The 15,908-nt window shown below is 55.8% G+C and overlaps 1 protein-coding gene across 29 annotated transcripts in view; it reads left to right on the top strand.

Moving 5' to 3' along the window:
- Nucleotides 1-15,908, top strand: part of CELF4 (CUGBP Elav-like family member 4) — a 303,332-nt gene that overhangs the window by 270,289 nt on the left and 17,135 nt on the right. For 8 of the 29 annotated variants that reach the window (XM_066246215.1, XM_066246188.1, XM_066246192.1 and 5 more), the window contains exons 4-10: nucleotides 3,443-3,571; nucleotides 3,905-3,984; nucleotides 4,498-4,641; nucleotides 5,776-5,923; nucleotides 7,706-7,855; nucleotides 11,532-11,597; nucleotides 12,536-12,619. In XM_066246215.1, the coding sequence (XP_066102312.1) occupies nucleotides 3,443-3,571; nucleotides 3,905-3,984; nucleotides 4,498-4,641; nucleotides 5,776-5,923; nucleotides 7,706-7,855; nucleotides 11,532-11,597; nucleotides 12,536-12,619 (801 nt within the window). The remainder of the gene's footprint in view (nucleotides 1-3,442; nucleotides 3,572-3,904; nucleotides 3,985-4,497; nucleotides 4,642-5,775; nucleotides 5,924-7,705; nucleotides 7,856-11,531; nucleotides 11,598-12,535; nucleotides 12,620-15,908) is intronic. The other 21 variants (XM_066246216.1, XM_066246217.1, XM_066246189.1 and 18 more) reach the window with 4 other exon arrangements.

Consider the following 15,908-nt stretch of genomic DNA (forward strand, 5'->3'; position numbering starts at 1 on the left):
CTGGGCTCCAAAACCCGCTCATTCAGTGCTCACAAAGCTACTGACTTATCCGAGTTTCCTAGAATCAAAGGTTTCTAGCTCACTAGCCTTATTCACCTCTGCTCCCCACCTTCTCTCTGCACAAACTGGCTTCTCCTTCAGCACTCTGCCATCTTGGCTGCCTCTCCTGGCCTCCTCCACGTGGCCTTTCTCTGCTCTCCTCCAGCATGGGCTCCTCCTAGAGCATAATCACTCTTCCCCTGGAACAATGTGAGCTCTCTTCCCTTTAAAACCTTTAGGTGCGAAAGCCCTCCCCCAACACATATTAACATAATCATGCCCATCCCAAGCAAGAAGGGCAACTAATACCATCACCTGGGCGACGGGCTTCCACGTGGGCAGCACCATCTTTAACAAAGTGAGCATAATATATTTTATCTGCCCAACACTTGAGAAGGGGTGCTTTGCTCCAAACACCAGGATAGCCCCTCAGCTCTATGTGAACTCTCCTCATGGTGTGGTCCAGGGGAACTCTCTGGGGCAGGAGGTGCCGACAGCCCTGAATACAGAGGGACATGGTCCTGGAGTGTCCCTGCCTTCAGAAAAAACCATGCGCACATGAAAGATTAAAGCTTTAGGGAGTGTGCTTTTCTGCATGCAGTCTTGGCTGTGTGTGCCAGTTGTTCAACAGTCAACAAACATCTAATGAGTGCCTGCTGAGTGCTGTCACCATGGGGTCCCTGTTCCAGCAACTATAGCTATATAACTATTTAGCCCCAAAGTGAGGGGTATAGTACAACTGTTTATTATGCTCAGGGATTCTCTGGGTCAGTAATTCAGATAGGGCACAGCATGGAAGGCCTATCTCAGCTCCAGCATGTTTGGACCTCAGCTGGAAGGCTCAAAGGCTGGGCACTGGAGTCATCTGAGGACTCATTCACTTCCATGTCTGGTGGCTGTCAGCTGGGGGCGTGGGTTCCTTTCTGCATGCACGCACGGTATGGGCCATGTGGGTGTTCTTCACAGCATGGTGTCTGGTGTCTACAGGGCAAGCATCCCCCCAAAAAGAGAACTGAGTGGAAGCTGATCCCTTTAATGTCCTAGCCCTGGAAGTCAGGTGGCATCACTTCTGCTATTCATGATTGGTTAAAGCAGTCACAAGCCCCACCCAAATTCAAGGGAAGGGAACATAGGCCCCCACCTCTCAATGGGAGATGTGAAGTCACTTGGAATAAAAGCTCATGGATGGGAAATCTTTTTGAAGTCCCACTTGGTACAGATCTACACGACCCAATGGGATCTCTGTCAGCCTAAGCATATAGCTGAGTGCCGAGTTGTGTCAACAGACTGCTTGGCATTCAACACAGGTGTGGGGGTGCCACTGATGAGCTCTGTCTTCAGGAACATGCTTTCCAAAAGTGCCCAGGGCTGAATTCTGCAACATGAACAAATAAGGCCCAGGCCAGTGAAGCAAAAACATGTGAGGTAGAACAGTGGTCCTCAACCTTTTTTGGGCCACAAACCAGTTTAATGTCAGAAAATATTTTCACGGACCGGCCTTTAGGGTGAGACGGATAAATGTATCATGTGACCGAGACAAGCTTCAAGAGTGAATCTTAGACGGATGCAACAGAGGAAATCTGGTCTTTTTTTTTTTTTTTTTTGTATTTTTCTGAAGCTGGAAACGGGAGGCAGTCAGACAGACCGGGATCCACCCAGCATGCCCACCAGGGAGCGATGCTCTGCCCATCTGGGGCGTTGCTCTGTCACAATCAGAGCCATTCTAGTGCCTGAGGCAGAGGCTACAGAGCCATCCTCAGCGCCCGGGCAAACTTTGCTCCAGTGGAGCTTTGGCTGCGGGAGGGGAAGAGAGAGACAGAGAGGAAAGAGAGGGGGAGGGGTGGAGAAGCAGTTGGGCGCTTCTCCTGTGTGCCCTGGCCGGGAATCGAACCCGGGACTCCTGCATGCCAGGCTGATGCTCTACCACTGAGCCAACTGGCCAGGGCCAAATCTGGACATTTTTTAAAAATAAAATATCGTTCAGACTTAAATATAAATAAAATGGAAATAATGTAAGTTATTTATTCTTTCTCTGTGGACCGGTACCAAATGGCCCACGGACCGGTACCAATCTGCGGCCCGGGGGTTGGGGACCACTGAGATAGAAGATGTGTCCCTGGGAATGGCATAAAGCACTCTTTTCGACCGCTAGTCCATGCCACCAGAAATTTTGTGCCAGGCCATGAAAGAGTTAACTACCCTGATGTTATATAAGATTTAGAAACAATGATCTTAGTCGAATTTTCTTATGCTCAGGGTAATTGCCATTTGTCAGCCTGTATCATCGATGAAAATACTATTGAGGTTGTCTTATACATCTTTGGAACTTGTAGACTTGTTTAAACAACCTTTTGCAACGTGAAGAGCATGTATAACTCATGTGCAATAGACAAAAAGCATTTGGACAAACTTATGTAGTAATCAATGCATCATACATTTTGAATTTGGAAATCAAGCACCAGCTTGTACTATGTTGCACCGTTATGCACAATAAAACTCTATTTGTTCCATGTTTCCATTTCCAGCTGGCTAGGTCACCAGTTCCCAAATGTAAAATGTTAAAAACCACTGGCATAGAGCATTCACTCATTTTATAACTCTGTCCCAAGGCCTACTATGTGCCAGGTACTGCTGTTCCAATAGAGGTCTGGTCTCTTCCCAGGGGAGCCTAGGCTGGGGAGGAGGGAGCTAGACAGAAACCAGCTACACAGGCAAAGCAATAAATAATTGTCCTTTGAAATTCAGGCCATGAGAGTGAGGGGCTGAGATGGTGCATAAAGGTGAAAGGAAGGAACTTGAGGAGGAAGCAGTATTTAAACTGAGACCTAGAAGAAGAGAAGGAATCAGGCTGTGATGTGGAGGGTGCTCCGGGCAGAGGGAATAGCATATGCAAAGGCCCTGTGGCAGACTTGCTTGTTGCGAGTTAATTTTGGCATCTGTAAGGGAAGGTGGATGAAGATATGGGAAGTATATGTCTAAAAAGAGGGAAGAAGGAATAGCAGGGCTGCATGAATGACCCATGTGCCCTAGGTGAGTGGCCAGACCAATGGCTTTGCTCCCTCATTGTGCGGCAGGAGGGGGCAGAGTCGCTGCAATCCAGAGCCTGCTTTACCCAAGGCCTCCTGCTTTACCTCCCCCTTTGCTATTCCCTCCCTCTCCCCCTCACCTCCTCACCCAGTTGTCCCCACCCCTCTAGCTGTGCCCCACCCGAACCCCGCCCTCTCCCTGCTCCCCACCTACACCCTCCAGGCCTGAGGCCCCGCCCCCGCTTCTGCCTAGCCTTTCCCTCCTCCGGAACCCCTTCTCCTCCTGCCGTGCCCTGCTGCGCCCCCCCTCCCCACGCCACCTGCCCCCGCGCCGCCAGTCCCGCGGCCCGGGTAAGCATCTCCTAATTTTGTTCTAGAAGATAGAAAACTCTTCGTGGGCATGCTCAACAAACAGCAGTCTGAGGACGACGTGCGCCGCCTCTTCGAAGCCTTCGGCAACATCGAAGAGTGCACCATCCTGCGCGGACCCGACGGCAACAGCAAGGGTGAGCGGCCTGCACCGCGAGGGAGGGTGCGGAACGGGCGGGACTCCACCCTCAGACTGCTTGGTGGCCGCGTTCAGTGCCTCCTGGAGCTGGCCCCGACTGGCAAACGAGGGAAGAAGTATGCCTCGAAGGGAGGAGGCGGTGGCACGAGGTCTTCTCTGTCTCTGCGGTTCTCAGTGTCTCTCTTCTTCTCTCGGCCTTTATATCTCACCATTCTGCTTTCTTCTTCGATGCGCTGTCCCCTGGGCCCCTTTGTGCTCCACCTCGGCCTTCGTGTTCTTTAGGCTTCCTCTGGGCCCTCGGGCCCTGGCTCAGCCTCTCCTGTCCCTCCAGGGTGTGCCTTTGTGAAGTACTCCTCCCACGCCGAGGCGCAAGCCGCCATCAACGCGCTGCACGGCAGCCAGACCATGCCGGTGAGTGCAGCCACCCCTGGGTGGGGCCGGTGAGTGCAGCCGCCCCTGGGTGGGGCCGGTGAGTGCAGCCGCCCCTGGGTGGGGCTGGTGAGTGCAGCCACCCCTGGGTGGGGCTGGAGGCGGACAGCGCGGGACCACACCCCCGCCCAGCCCAGAGCACCTGCAGGGCCCCAGCCCACCCTTGCTCTGTCCTTACTGTGAAACATGTGCATCACTCACTGCCTCCCCATGAGAAAGGGGGGCATTACCACCATCCTCATCTCTCAGACAAGAACACGGAAGCCCAGAGATGTAAGGACCTGGCTCACAGTCTCCTAGGTAGAATGCCCGCAGTCGAGTTAGGACTCCAGACCCCTGGGCAGGCACCGGTGCCTGTCCACCCCCCGACCCCCAGCCCCCAGTCGTGCCTCGCGGAGAGGAGAGGGAGGTCCTCGGTCAGGGGCACGGACAGCTGGACAGCTGGAAGCAGAGGCAGGTAGGGCAGGTGGGCCTCACGCGCAGTCCCGGCTGCAGGGAGCCTCATCCAGTCTGGTGGTCAAGTTCGCCGACACTGACAAGGAGCGCACGATGCGGCGAATGCAGCAGATGGCTGGCCAGATGGGCATGTTCAACCCCATGGCCATCCCGTTTGGGGCCTACGGCGCCTACGCACAGGCAGTAAGTGGGGGCGCAGGCGGGGGTGGGAGTGTGGGCAGCCTTCTCCAGCTAACTCTGCTCAGAGCCCACAAGCAGGGACACCTAGCTTTGCTGAGGAGAGCCTTGTTCCTGACCTATGAAAGACTGACTGCTCCAGCCCTAGAGAGTGATGAGTGGTCAGAATGAACCTGAGGAGTAGAGGCCAGAGGGAGTTGAGAGAAGTGTGGTTCAATCCAGGGTTGCTCCCTAAAGGAGGTGGTTTGCTGTCCTGGTTCTTAATGGGAGGAGCTGGAGAGAAGGCTCCTAGGCAGGGCAGCAAGGTGGGTTACCCTGAATGCTCTCGTGCTGGTCAAATTCTAGGAAGCACCAACTGGAAAGTGGGGGAGAGGTTCAGGTGTTTGGCTGTCACCATCTCACCTCTGCCCCAATTCATGGAAGGGTGGCTCAGCCCTCTGGCCACTCCTGGCAGAGGTCCTGTGAGGTTCCCAAAAGCCTTTCACATCAGTACGTTTGCTAAAGTCCCCCCAGGCCCCTGGCCCACCAACTTCTTTCTTCTGTCTTGGAGCCTTCTCTACCAGCATCTGCCCTAAGCTGCCTCCCAGACTTGCAGATACACCCCCACATGGGTGGCACTGAGATAGCCCAGGGTTCTGGTTCTAAAAACGCAAGCTCACCTCCACACTCCTGCAGCGGTGTTCAAATCTGGACAGTTTTAACAACTCCCCGGTCCTCACTCACCTTTGTGAGAACTTTTTGATAGAAATCCATGCTAAGTTAATTCTACACAGGCTCATCCAACATGTCCTTAGAGCTTTGGATGTCACATCTCCATGAATGACAGGCCTTCACAGGGGTAAATAACACCCATGGGGCCAGTCCACCCCCCTTACAACAACTTTAGAGTTCCCCAGGATTCTACCATTACTTTTGGATGGTTACTTCTTAGGAGTGGTTTCTAATATCCTTTGAGAACTAGGGTAGGAATGAGGGAGACTCCAGGGTTCTCTAGGGATGGGGTGGGGTGGGGTGGGGTGGGTAGCTGTGTCTGAGCCCGCTGGAGTTCAGAGCCCAGGGGCTGTGTCCAGGAGCTGACCCCTGTTGGGAGGGCTGCCCCCCTGGAAGCGCATGATATTTTTTCCACTCCCTCTGCCCCAGCTGATGCAGCAGCAAGCGGCTCTGATGGCATCGGTCGCGCAGGGTGGCTACCTGAACCCCATGGCTGCCTTCGCCGCTGCCCAGATGCAGCAGATGGCAGCCCTCAACATGAACGGCTTGGCAGCCGCACCCATGACCCCAACCTCAGGTGAGCCGGCAGCCTACCAACACAGGGCGCTGCCTCGCAGGAGAGCAGCTGAACCCAAATCCGGACCTTTTGTTTGGCCAATTTCGGCTACAATGGACCATTCTACAGCACATAGCACATGGTATCTGGGGCTAAGCTGGCCTCATTCTCTGGCAGTTTGTCTCAGAAATGTTCTAATTCCTGGGGACCCCAGTGAAGATGGGATGTGGGCCCCATGAAGTCCATGGTATGATTTCAGGGTGGTGGGAATTTCACTCAAGTTGTTTTGGAAAGAAAGTGATGTGAACACATCCTCCTTTCAGGTCTGAGGGGAGAAGACCCCTGCCCATTATGTGGCCTTGTTTGGTCCCTGACCCAAGCATAGAAGGAGCCAGTGTTTATACTTCCCTTTAACCCAACATAGACTCACTGGCTTTTCCCAAAAGAACTGTACAAAAAGCAAGAGAGAACCACAGAATTGTTAAAGGACAGAGGGGTTTGGAAATTGCCCTGCTCACAAAGTGTGTTTTTAATTGGATTTTGGTTATTATCTAGTTCAGTGATTCTCAATTGGGATAATGATTTCATGCCCCCACCTCAGGATATCTGGCAGTGTCCTGAGACCTTTTTGGTTTCACAACTTGGGGAGAGGGTGGTACTCTAATCTAGTAGGTACAGTCCAGGGCTGCTGCTAAACATCCAACAATGCGCAGGACAGCTCCCACAACAAGGCACTATCTGACCACAAATGTCAATAGGGTCAAAGGTGAGAAAACCTTGTTTAGTCCCAAGGGCTGGCCCAAGAGCTGAGGCTTTCAGTCACCAAGCTTCCTTGACCCTCTGCACCCAGGTGAGCAGCAGCCCTCCTCATACCCAGGAGCTGGTCCTTTCCCAGATAATACCCATGGAAGGCTGTGCGATCTCTAGGCCCAACTGAAGCACTCCCCCACAGTTCTGATCCCCAACTTAGGGGCCAGCTCAAGCTCAGGCTAGCCTCAGGTCCTCTTCCACAGAGAAACCGTGCTCCCTACATGAAGAGGAAGGCCCTTTCCAGCTTTGAGGCCTCAGCACAATTACCATGCCAGCCACACCTTAAGATCCATGCACCTGGCATAGAGAGGGCACAGCATCTAGTCATTTGATACCAACTTTACCCCCCCACACACTATGAGCACCATTATTATTATCTTCACTGGAGGAGGGCAAGGTGTCTACTATGTGTGAACAGGGCTGAGTCTGGACTCTGTCCCTCACTGCTGTGAACTTTTTAGAATTAAGACCTCCTTAACCTGAGAAGCAAAACTCCCTCCTGGGAAGGCAGATCAGCCCCTCAGTGATCCAGACAAGAAGGCAGAGCCAGCAACTTCGAAGCCCTTGGTGGCTAAACAAGGACTAGCCCATCCTGACTTAGCTAGGATGAGCAATAACCACTGAAAATGACTAATGACTAAAGGAAGACCAAATGTGATCAAAGTCAAGGGCACTGAAAATAGTCTATGTGCTACAGTTCTAAGGTTGAGTGGTCAGTGGTCAGAGAAGTCTTCATGAGGTAGGTGGGATCTGGACTCTACCTTGAAGGATGAACTTTACCTTGAAGGATGGATACAACTGAGATGAGTGGAACCAGTCCTTGCAAGGAGAGAATCCAAGGCATGATTCACAGATAGGACTGAGTTGGTGTGTGAGTTCCAAGTCTATGCCCAGGCCCTTGGGACCAGGAGCTGGAGCTCTAGGAGTTGCTTTCCTCACCTTTGTTCTGCTTGCCTCCCCTCCTCGTCCACCCTCCTCCACCTCTGAAACCAGGTGGCAGCACCCCTCCGGGCATCACTGCACCAGCCGTGCCTAGCATCCCGTCCCCCATTGGGGTGAACGGCTTCACTGGCCTCCCCCCACAGGCCAACGGGCAGCCTGCCGCGGAAGCTGTGTTTGCCAATGGCATCCACCCCTACCCAGGTAAGCGCATCTAGCAGCCCTGCCTTGCCCGCGCAGCACACCTCTCATTCATTCTGTCCCTGCTCCTGCTGGCGTAACGGGGAGTGTGTGGCTGCTGCTCTCCGTCCATTCCTTGGTGGAGCCCCAGATGTGATCATGGAGAACAGCCTCCTGCCTTCCCTCGGAGAATCTCTAGTGGGAGAGACCAGATTCCCATCCTTGGGGAGGTGTCAGTCTGATAGGTGAGAAGGAACTGTATTCCTGGGGCTCCTTCAGGGAAGAAAAGAGAGTAGATGTCATTGTACAAGCAGGAAAAGAGGCTAGGAACTGTAAATTAATTGAGAGTGAATTTGACCTATAAAAAGCAGGGGGATAGAAGATAAAGGAATAATTATATTTAGTGTAAAGAAGGAAAGTACTCTTGGGAAGGAACCGGGGATATATAGATTGACATTCTGGCGAGTACATACCCGTTCAGGTTTTTGGTGCACAGAAAACCGCGTCAGCACTTCAACAGAGGATCAGAACCTCGGACAGCTCCAGGTCCCTCCCTTCATGAAATCTGCCACATGGAAGATCCAGGAGACAGTTCTTGGATTAACTTTATTCCTCTCAAACTTAACAGTTCTCCCTTAGTGGGACTACTGTCCAGTTGACTTGAAGCAGCTCCTGTCTCTAGTCTTGAGGATGGACAGAGCAGGAGAGCTGGCCCACAGCCCTAGAGTAGACTAGCAAGGGGCATCGTATCAGAGATGTGAAGAGTGCTGTCCCTCCTTGCTAGAGGGCAGATGACAAGGTTACCGAGTCCCTATACATACAAGTACGTGCCCAGTTCTGTGCCCAGAAGGAGGGAGGGATGTGGGCCTGTCTCCTGGGAGGTCTAAGTCCAGTTAGGAACAGAATATACATCAACAGAATGTTGAAACAATAAGCAGAATGGCGTCTGACCAAGAGTGAATGTTCTCCAGTGTGAGGTGCCAAAGGATTTGAGTGAAGGGAGACTCCTGTGGACTGAAGAAACCCAAAGGAGCTGCCCCGACAGGAGGCTCAGAGTGGACTTGAACCATCAGGGAGGATGAGCAAGGGCACGTCCTGCGGAGTGGCTGTCCTGGAGGCCCGGAGGGAGGAGGGGGCTGCGTGGCAGGGGTCAGGGGTGGCGAGCAGGGTGACCCAGCTAGGGCAGAGGACGTCAGACTGGGGTGGATCAGCAGTATGAGTGTGTGTGTGGGGAGGGGCACAGTATTGCTTCCCACTCTGGTTGCTGATCCAAGTCCACTGTGTGGCTTTGTAAAACCACAGAGGCCTAGAGAGAGTGATTTCAGTGTCTGGACTGAGGACCAGATATCCAGAGAATAGAAAAGTTATGGTAGCAGCAGGGTACAAGGTTACTGTGCTAGAGAAAAATGGAGGAGAATGTCCTGACTTTGAACTTGGAGTTGTCCTTGGTCATATCCAGTGCTTGCTTCTCAACTCACCACTCAGTGCAGAGGGAAGAGGCCAGAGAAGCCTCGAGTGGGAGCTGCAGGGCCCAGAGGACCTGGAGTGTTGTATCAGGATGAAGGCTCCGGCTGGCAAGGAGGCAGGGCAGGGGCTTAGCGAAGCGCAGGTGGGAGAGAGCCCACCTCTCTCAGGTCCTGGGCTCCTGCCTCAGGCTCCTGAGCTGGGAGATGCAGTCCCCAGCACATCTGGGTGGTTTCATTCCCTCCCTCCGCCTTGCCGCAAGCCCATCTGGAGTTCTGGGTTTTGACAAACCTGTTCTTTCCCCACCCCCACCAGCATCTGTGAGCTATTTCCCTCATGGAATTTGGAAATGCTTCTCTCCCCCATTTGTAACAATCTGCCACGTCCCATAAACAATTCCCTGCCAGAGCAGGAGGGAGGGATGGAGGGAAGGAAAGGAGAAAAGTAGTACATTAAAAAAATTAATTTACCATCTTTAAATGCAGAGTTTGGAGCCGCTGTAATGAGCGAGATCCTTCAAAATGTTCATTCTTTGGCAGTTACTAATGAGGTCATTAAGCAGAGAAGTAGAGAGGGGTCTCAGAAATGCTTTTCTCCACATTCTAGCCCCTTATATCACAATATTTACTGAGCACTTGCTATGATCCTGGCACTGTGTGTGTGTGTGTGTGTGTGTGTGTGTGTGTGTGATGTGAGGGTAGCTGTCATATAAGTTGTGCAAGTTTTATTTTACACAGGGCACCAGTGTGCCCAGAAATAGAGACCTTTTTCTAATTTGCATAAAGGCACTATGTGGTTGAGCCACTGGGGAGACCAAGAGGACAAGCTGGATGTGGGTTTCCCTCCAGAGAGCCGAGGCTGGCAGAGGGGTCAGGGAGAGGGAACAGCAGGAACAAGGAGAGGACACCACCACCACCATCATCGCCCCAGCACTGGGAGCTCCTGGCTCCCGTCTCCACCGCGGGGGAACGAGGGAGAGGGATAGGGCAGGTCAGGAGGGCTTGCGTCCTTAGCCATCCCCAGCTACCCCGCTGAGCAGTGCCTGGCCCACCTCCCCGCTGCAGTCTGCTCTGTGTTTAAGGACCTCTGCCCCAGGAATTCCCTTGGTTTCCCCGAGGCCCAGGTGGAAACAAGAGCTCAGAAGGGAAGTTTGGGGATTCTTTCTGGTCTACAGGCCCCTGAGTCTGGCACTGCCGGTTAGCGCGGCTGGCCTAGGTCCCGAGGCAGATAAGCCCAAATGGTTCTGCCTCCTTACATTATCCAGTTTGCCCTACACATACTGTGGCTAGATCTGTCCCCATCCACTTCCCTGAGCCTCCAAGGCCAGCCCACTCCCACTCCCACTTGCTGTGGCCACCGAGGGCAGCGCCCACCACGTGTTGCCCATGCATTGCCCGCAGCTTCTGAAGGCACAGCAGAGGCGAGAGCAGGGAGCCCTGCCTCTCCCAGTCCAGCTGCCCCCAGCTGCTTGCCAGAGTATCAGCATGTGGGGCCTCGTCGCGCACGGGGCAGCAGACGTCCAAGTCACAAACTCGGGCTGGAGGGAGGTCCTTGGTCTGCCAGTTCTTCCGTTTCTGCGGGTGCCCCTCCTCGCCTAACCTGAGGGGACCATGGCCAGTCCTGCTGAGGGGGGTCTTAGCCGTGGCCTGGGAATGGGAAGCCTCCATTCCTTATGCAAACTCCCTAAGAATAGCGGAGAGGGTCCTCTGTTTGGTCAGGCACGGGAGGCCCAGGAGGATAGAGCGGTAGGGTGAGGCCTCCTGTGCCCTTTCTTTCACCCAGTTGGGTTCTGCCCCTGACTTTTCTTGGGGATGGTGAGGGTGAAACTACCCCTCTGACAGCCTCCCGCCCCCTCTCCCACTTTCCCACAGCCCTTTTCTGGGGCCCGGTCACTCGTGTGTTCCCACTAAGCCCCTCATGGTCCAGCCTCCCCTGGCTTCTCATTCCTAGCCCTTCCCAGCCTTCTGCATGAAGCCTTCATCTCATGCGAACCCAGGACAGCTGCAGCCTGCGTCCCCCAAGGTGGGCAACTTCTACCCTGCCCAGGGCCCCGGACTGTGGAAGGCGGGACCCCAGTGGGGCCCCGGCACGCAGCGTGGCTGTCAGATGACCTGCCCAGGGCTGACTCCACAGTGGTGGGGAAGGACAGTGCCGCCAGTGTCATCTCCGTGGGCGCAGCGGGGGAGGGGCTGGCTCGAGTGGGCGTCACTGACCTCTGCCCCCGGCTTCCCTGCAGCGCAGAGCCCCACCGCCGCGGACCCCCTGCAGCAGGCCTACGCCGGAGTGCAGCAGTACGCAGGTCGTTAGTACCCGCGCGTCCCCGTGGCTCTCCCCGGCTGTGTTCGTCTCCCCACTCCTGCCTGGCCAGTGCCCGCCCCACCCCAGGCCTGGGCCCCGCCCTGTGTGGGAGAGGGAGGTGGTGGGCGGAAGCTGCTGTGGAAGGAGGGAGGCCTGTGCTCCCAGAGACCCCACCCCCAGCTGTCTCTCCGCTCACCCCTTGCATGTAGGCAGAGTATCCCATGGTGCCCTTGCGCTATGGGTGGTCAGAAATGCAGACAAGTTGGTGAGCCAGGCCGAAGCGTTGACCTTGCTGTGCAGTTACCAGTTACTCAGCTTTTGAGGCCAGCATTCCCTTCCCCACTGGGCTGCCAGGCCAGCTCGTCCAGGGGCACCAAGCCACACAGCAGCACTGGGGGTGAGGCCAGAGCTGGGCTGCTGGCTCCCCCATTCCACAGCCGCTGGCCCCGGAAGCCTAGATGACTGGGGTTGAGGGAAGGAGAGACCCTGGAAGGGAAGCAGTGTCAACCTTCTGTCTCCCCCCAATACACAGGTAACAAGTGTTGGTGGAGCAAGGATGACAGGGAACAAGGGAGGGTAGGCAGCCAGAGGCAGAAAGGAGGAGGGTGACAAGAGGCAGCCTGGGCCAAGCAGACGGATGGAGTGGGGACCAGACCCTGTAGAGAGCCCACCCCCTGGGCCAAGCAGACGGATGGAGTGGGGACCAGACCCTGTAGAGAGCCCCCCCCACACACACACACAAACCCGCACGTGCTTCTGGTCTCCACCGGGGGCTCCTCCTGTCCTTCTCTGAGCGAAAGGGGCTGAGCCGAAATGCACTTTGTGGCCGGTCTGCTTTACTGCCCAGCACTGAAATGTCTCTTTCTCCCTGCCTCCCGCCCTGTCTCTCTCTGTGTCACTGTCATCGTGTCTTGCTCTTGCCTCTTCTCTTTGGCCCTCCAGCTGCCGCCTACCCTGCTGCCTATGGTCAGATAAGCCAGGCCTTTCCTCAGCCTCCTCCGATGATCCCCCAGCAGCAGAGAGAAGGTGAGTCTGCGAGCCGGGCCCCCGGATCCCCCCCTGCCCCTTGCTCTTCCCAGAGAGGCTGCTCTCCCCGCGCCTGGGCTGGCGGTTTTGTTGGAAAGATGGCCGGGTTTGTGCGTTGTGTTGAGAGGAAGGGAGATGGCAGGATCGTGAGATGTGGCACTCTTCAGTCCAAGCGCAGAGGTGGGCTTCTCGTGGGCAGCTCTGCAAACCCATCAGTGGAGGGGGGTTAGGAAGGTGGGGCCCTGGATAACTTGGGGTCCAAGAATTTCCCCTCCCCAGTGGAGAGGAAGGGGAGAAGTAGGGGTGCTCATGATGGGGCATCGGGGGGTGGAGTGAGGAGACCAGTTACTCAGGGACAGAAATGGTACCTTCTGGGTAACCGTGACAGCCAGGTAGAGCTCCCAGGGTGGGAGTCCACAGGCCAGGAGGGGGTGGGGTACCCCAGTGCAGACCTAGTGGAAAAAGAGGTTCTGCAAAGCCTCACCCAGAGGCCCTGGTGTGAGCAGGGTGGGGAGGACAAGGCCAGTGGGTCCAAGGAAGCTGAGACTCGTAAGACCCCAGTGTCCTTCCATTCCAGAGCTTAGAGACCTTTAGGGGCTGGATAAGCAAGCCTGCCTTGGGGATTCCACAGGCCAGCAAGAGCTCAGTTTGCTGGGGCAGGAACACTAACAAGGTCCTGTCCTCCCCACCCCCATGAAAAGGGTCACTCTGCCAGCGAGGCCATCACATCTGCCCTAGTAGCCCACAAGGCGAGGGAGTTCCACTGGTCTCCGAACGGCTGGCACAGCACCCTTGCTGACCGTCCCGGAGCTGTGGGAAGGACACTGGGGTTTGCTGGTTCAATCCCCTTTGGGCAGGCAGGCCCCGAACAGGCCCTAGAGCCTGAACAGCTCAGAGCCTGGGCTTGGGAGCAAACTCATCTGGTCTGCCTCAGGTGACCCCTCTCTTCTCAGCCTTGTTTTCCTGCATAGTAGGGCCGCCGCTCCCGTGCCCCGCCCATGCCTGAGTGACACCTGGGCTCACCACGAGTGAGGTGGAGTGAGGGGCTTTCCACCAGCCTTGCCTCTACCAGAGGGTGCCCTCGCTGGGTTATGGTCTTGGAGCCTGCCCTGCCCTGTCCTCCCCTCCCACCCAGTCCAAGCTTTCCAGCGCCACGGCAGTCAGATTCGAGCCGCAAGGGAAGGAGTCCAGCAGGCCCAGTGTTGCCTGTGCCAGACCCAGAACAGACAGCTGTGCCCACAGGCACTGCCCCTCAGGCTGACACCCCCTCCCCCCACAGTCAGCATCTTGCATTTCTCTGGTCTGCTACACACACACACACACACACACACACACACGGCTGCAAGTCAGTGTTGCTCTGACCAACACACATGACAGGCCCGGCGACTGGCCTTAAACTCAGGCCCTTCATTTGCTCCCTGCCTTGCCCCCCCACACACACACTGGGCACCATCCCATCCTTCTACCTCTGAACTCCTTCTCATACCTTCTCTCTATCGGAGCAGCTTCGGTCCCCCACCATCGCATCCTGTTCCCTAGACCGGACCATATGTGGTCAGTCGCCACTGCAGCCTTCCCTCTGGCTGAGGGACCTCCCACTATTGTCCCCATTCCCCCTGAATTTGGTGCATAGGATGAGTGTCCCTGGGGAGCGGGGCACGGTGGGGGGGTGAGACAGGAACCGAGACACCCACAAAGCCACGCTGCCTAGGAGGGGGAGCTCATGGTGCCGGAGGGAAGGCTTTGGGAGGCCCTGGAGGATGAGGGCTTCCACACACAGAGATGGAGAGGCGTTCCAGGCAGGGGAACACAGGAGCAGAGGCGTGGGTGTTGCAAAGATGGGAGGAGCCTGGCGGTGGGAGGAGCCACAGCGGTGTCCAGTACTGCACGAGGCATGGACGACAAAGAGGGCTGTGTTCCTCTAGCCATGGCCTCTTCACATGATGGTCACTTCCTCCTGTGTGATGCCATTAAAGTAGCAGGACACTGGCTGCTGGGAGGACCTTCCCTCCAGCTCCTGCCTTTGAGCTGAGCCCGAACACCAGCAGATGCCTGAACCCCCAGAGGCTGTCCGCCCCACAGACAGTCCAAGGTTCCCTCGGGTTGGCTCCATCCCTGGCTCTACTGGGGCTGCTGTGCGGTCAGGGGTAGCCACTTTCTGTCTCTGGAGCTCAATTTCACTGTTTTTCAGAAGGCTGGGTGGGTTGGGCCAGATTGATCTCCAAAGTCCTGCTTGTTATGCCATCCGGATGCTCTATAATCTGTGACAGAGAACGGCGAGGGCCCGGGGGCAGCCGCAGCAGACATGTGCAGGCTCCCTGTTGAGGGTTGAGGGGCAGGGGACTGGTGGGGCTCAGCCACACGCCCTGCTGCTGGCACTCGATCTACTGGCCTTGCCCTTGAGGCTCCTTGTCTCTTTAAGGACCGCAGACATAACACCCACGTAAAGCAGCCTGCAGAACTTGAACTTGGCGTGTGGCCCCCAAGTTTCAGGCAGTTGTCAGTGTGAGTTAGAGTGGAGAAGGGAGCCCTAGAGAATGCGGAGGGAGGAGGAGAGAAGGCACGTGCTGGGGTGTTGGGGTGGGGGTTGGGGTGGACAGGAGGACCGAAGAGGGCAAATGCCCTTGCCCCTAGAGGGCACCCAGTCTGACTGAAGAGAAGACCTCCCAGACATAAAGGAGAAAGAGTCTCAGAGAGCAGAGTATGGAGTATGAACTCAGGGAGCATTGGAAGGGAGAGGGTGGGGAGGATCTGGGGAGGGGGTGAGAGTGGGGGGAGGGGCTCTAGAGGAAATGTGGCTTAGATGAGGCCTTCAAGCTCGTTCCTGCCCCAAGGGGACTCACATCTAGCTGGGGACCATCAAGGGACACATTCACAGAGCATGAACCAGCCAACATGTGTGGTTAGAGGGGGCGTCTAGGAGAGGGTCACCAGAGCTTGGGGGATCCAGCACCGAGGACCCTGGAAGTGGGTAACAGAGCATGCTTGCGCCGGTTCGGTTCGGAATGCGCCGCTAGCTGGCAGTTTGCCTGAGAGACAGCAGTCCGGGGGCAGCAGGACCAAGGACTGGGGAGGTCTGAGGCTCAGGGGCCTGCTTTGGTGGTCAGAGGACTCTCTGGTGGAAGGGGAGAGGAAACTAAGACTCCAAAGCGAGCTCTTTGCTCCAGAACAGAACCATGACAGGTGGTTCTGGCTGTGAAAGCCACATATCAGCCCACAGCGGTGCCTTACCGCCTTCCCCTTCGAGCTCCCTTTCCACCAGCCTCTGGTCAGAACCTCAGCTCTTACA

This window comes from Saccopteryx bilineata, chromosome 11 (genome assembly GCF_036850765.1).
Source record: "Saccopteryx bilineata isolate mSacBil1 chromosome 11, mSacBil1_pri_phased_curated, whole genome shotgun sequence".
NCBI classification, from domain to species: Eukaryota; Metazoa; Chordata; class Mammalia; order Chiroptera; family Emballonuridae; genus Saccopteryx; species Saccopteryx bilineata.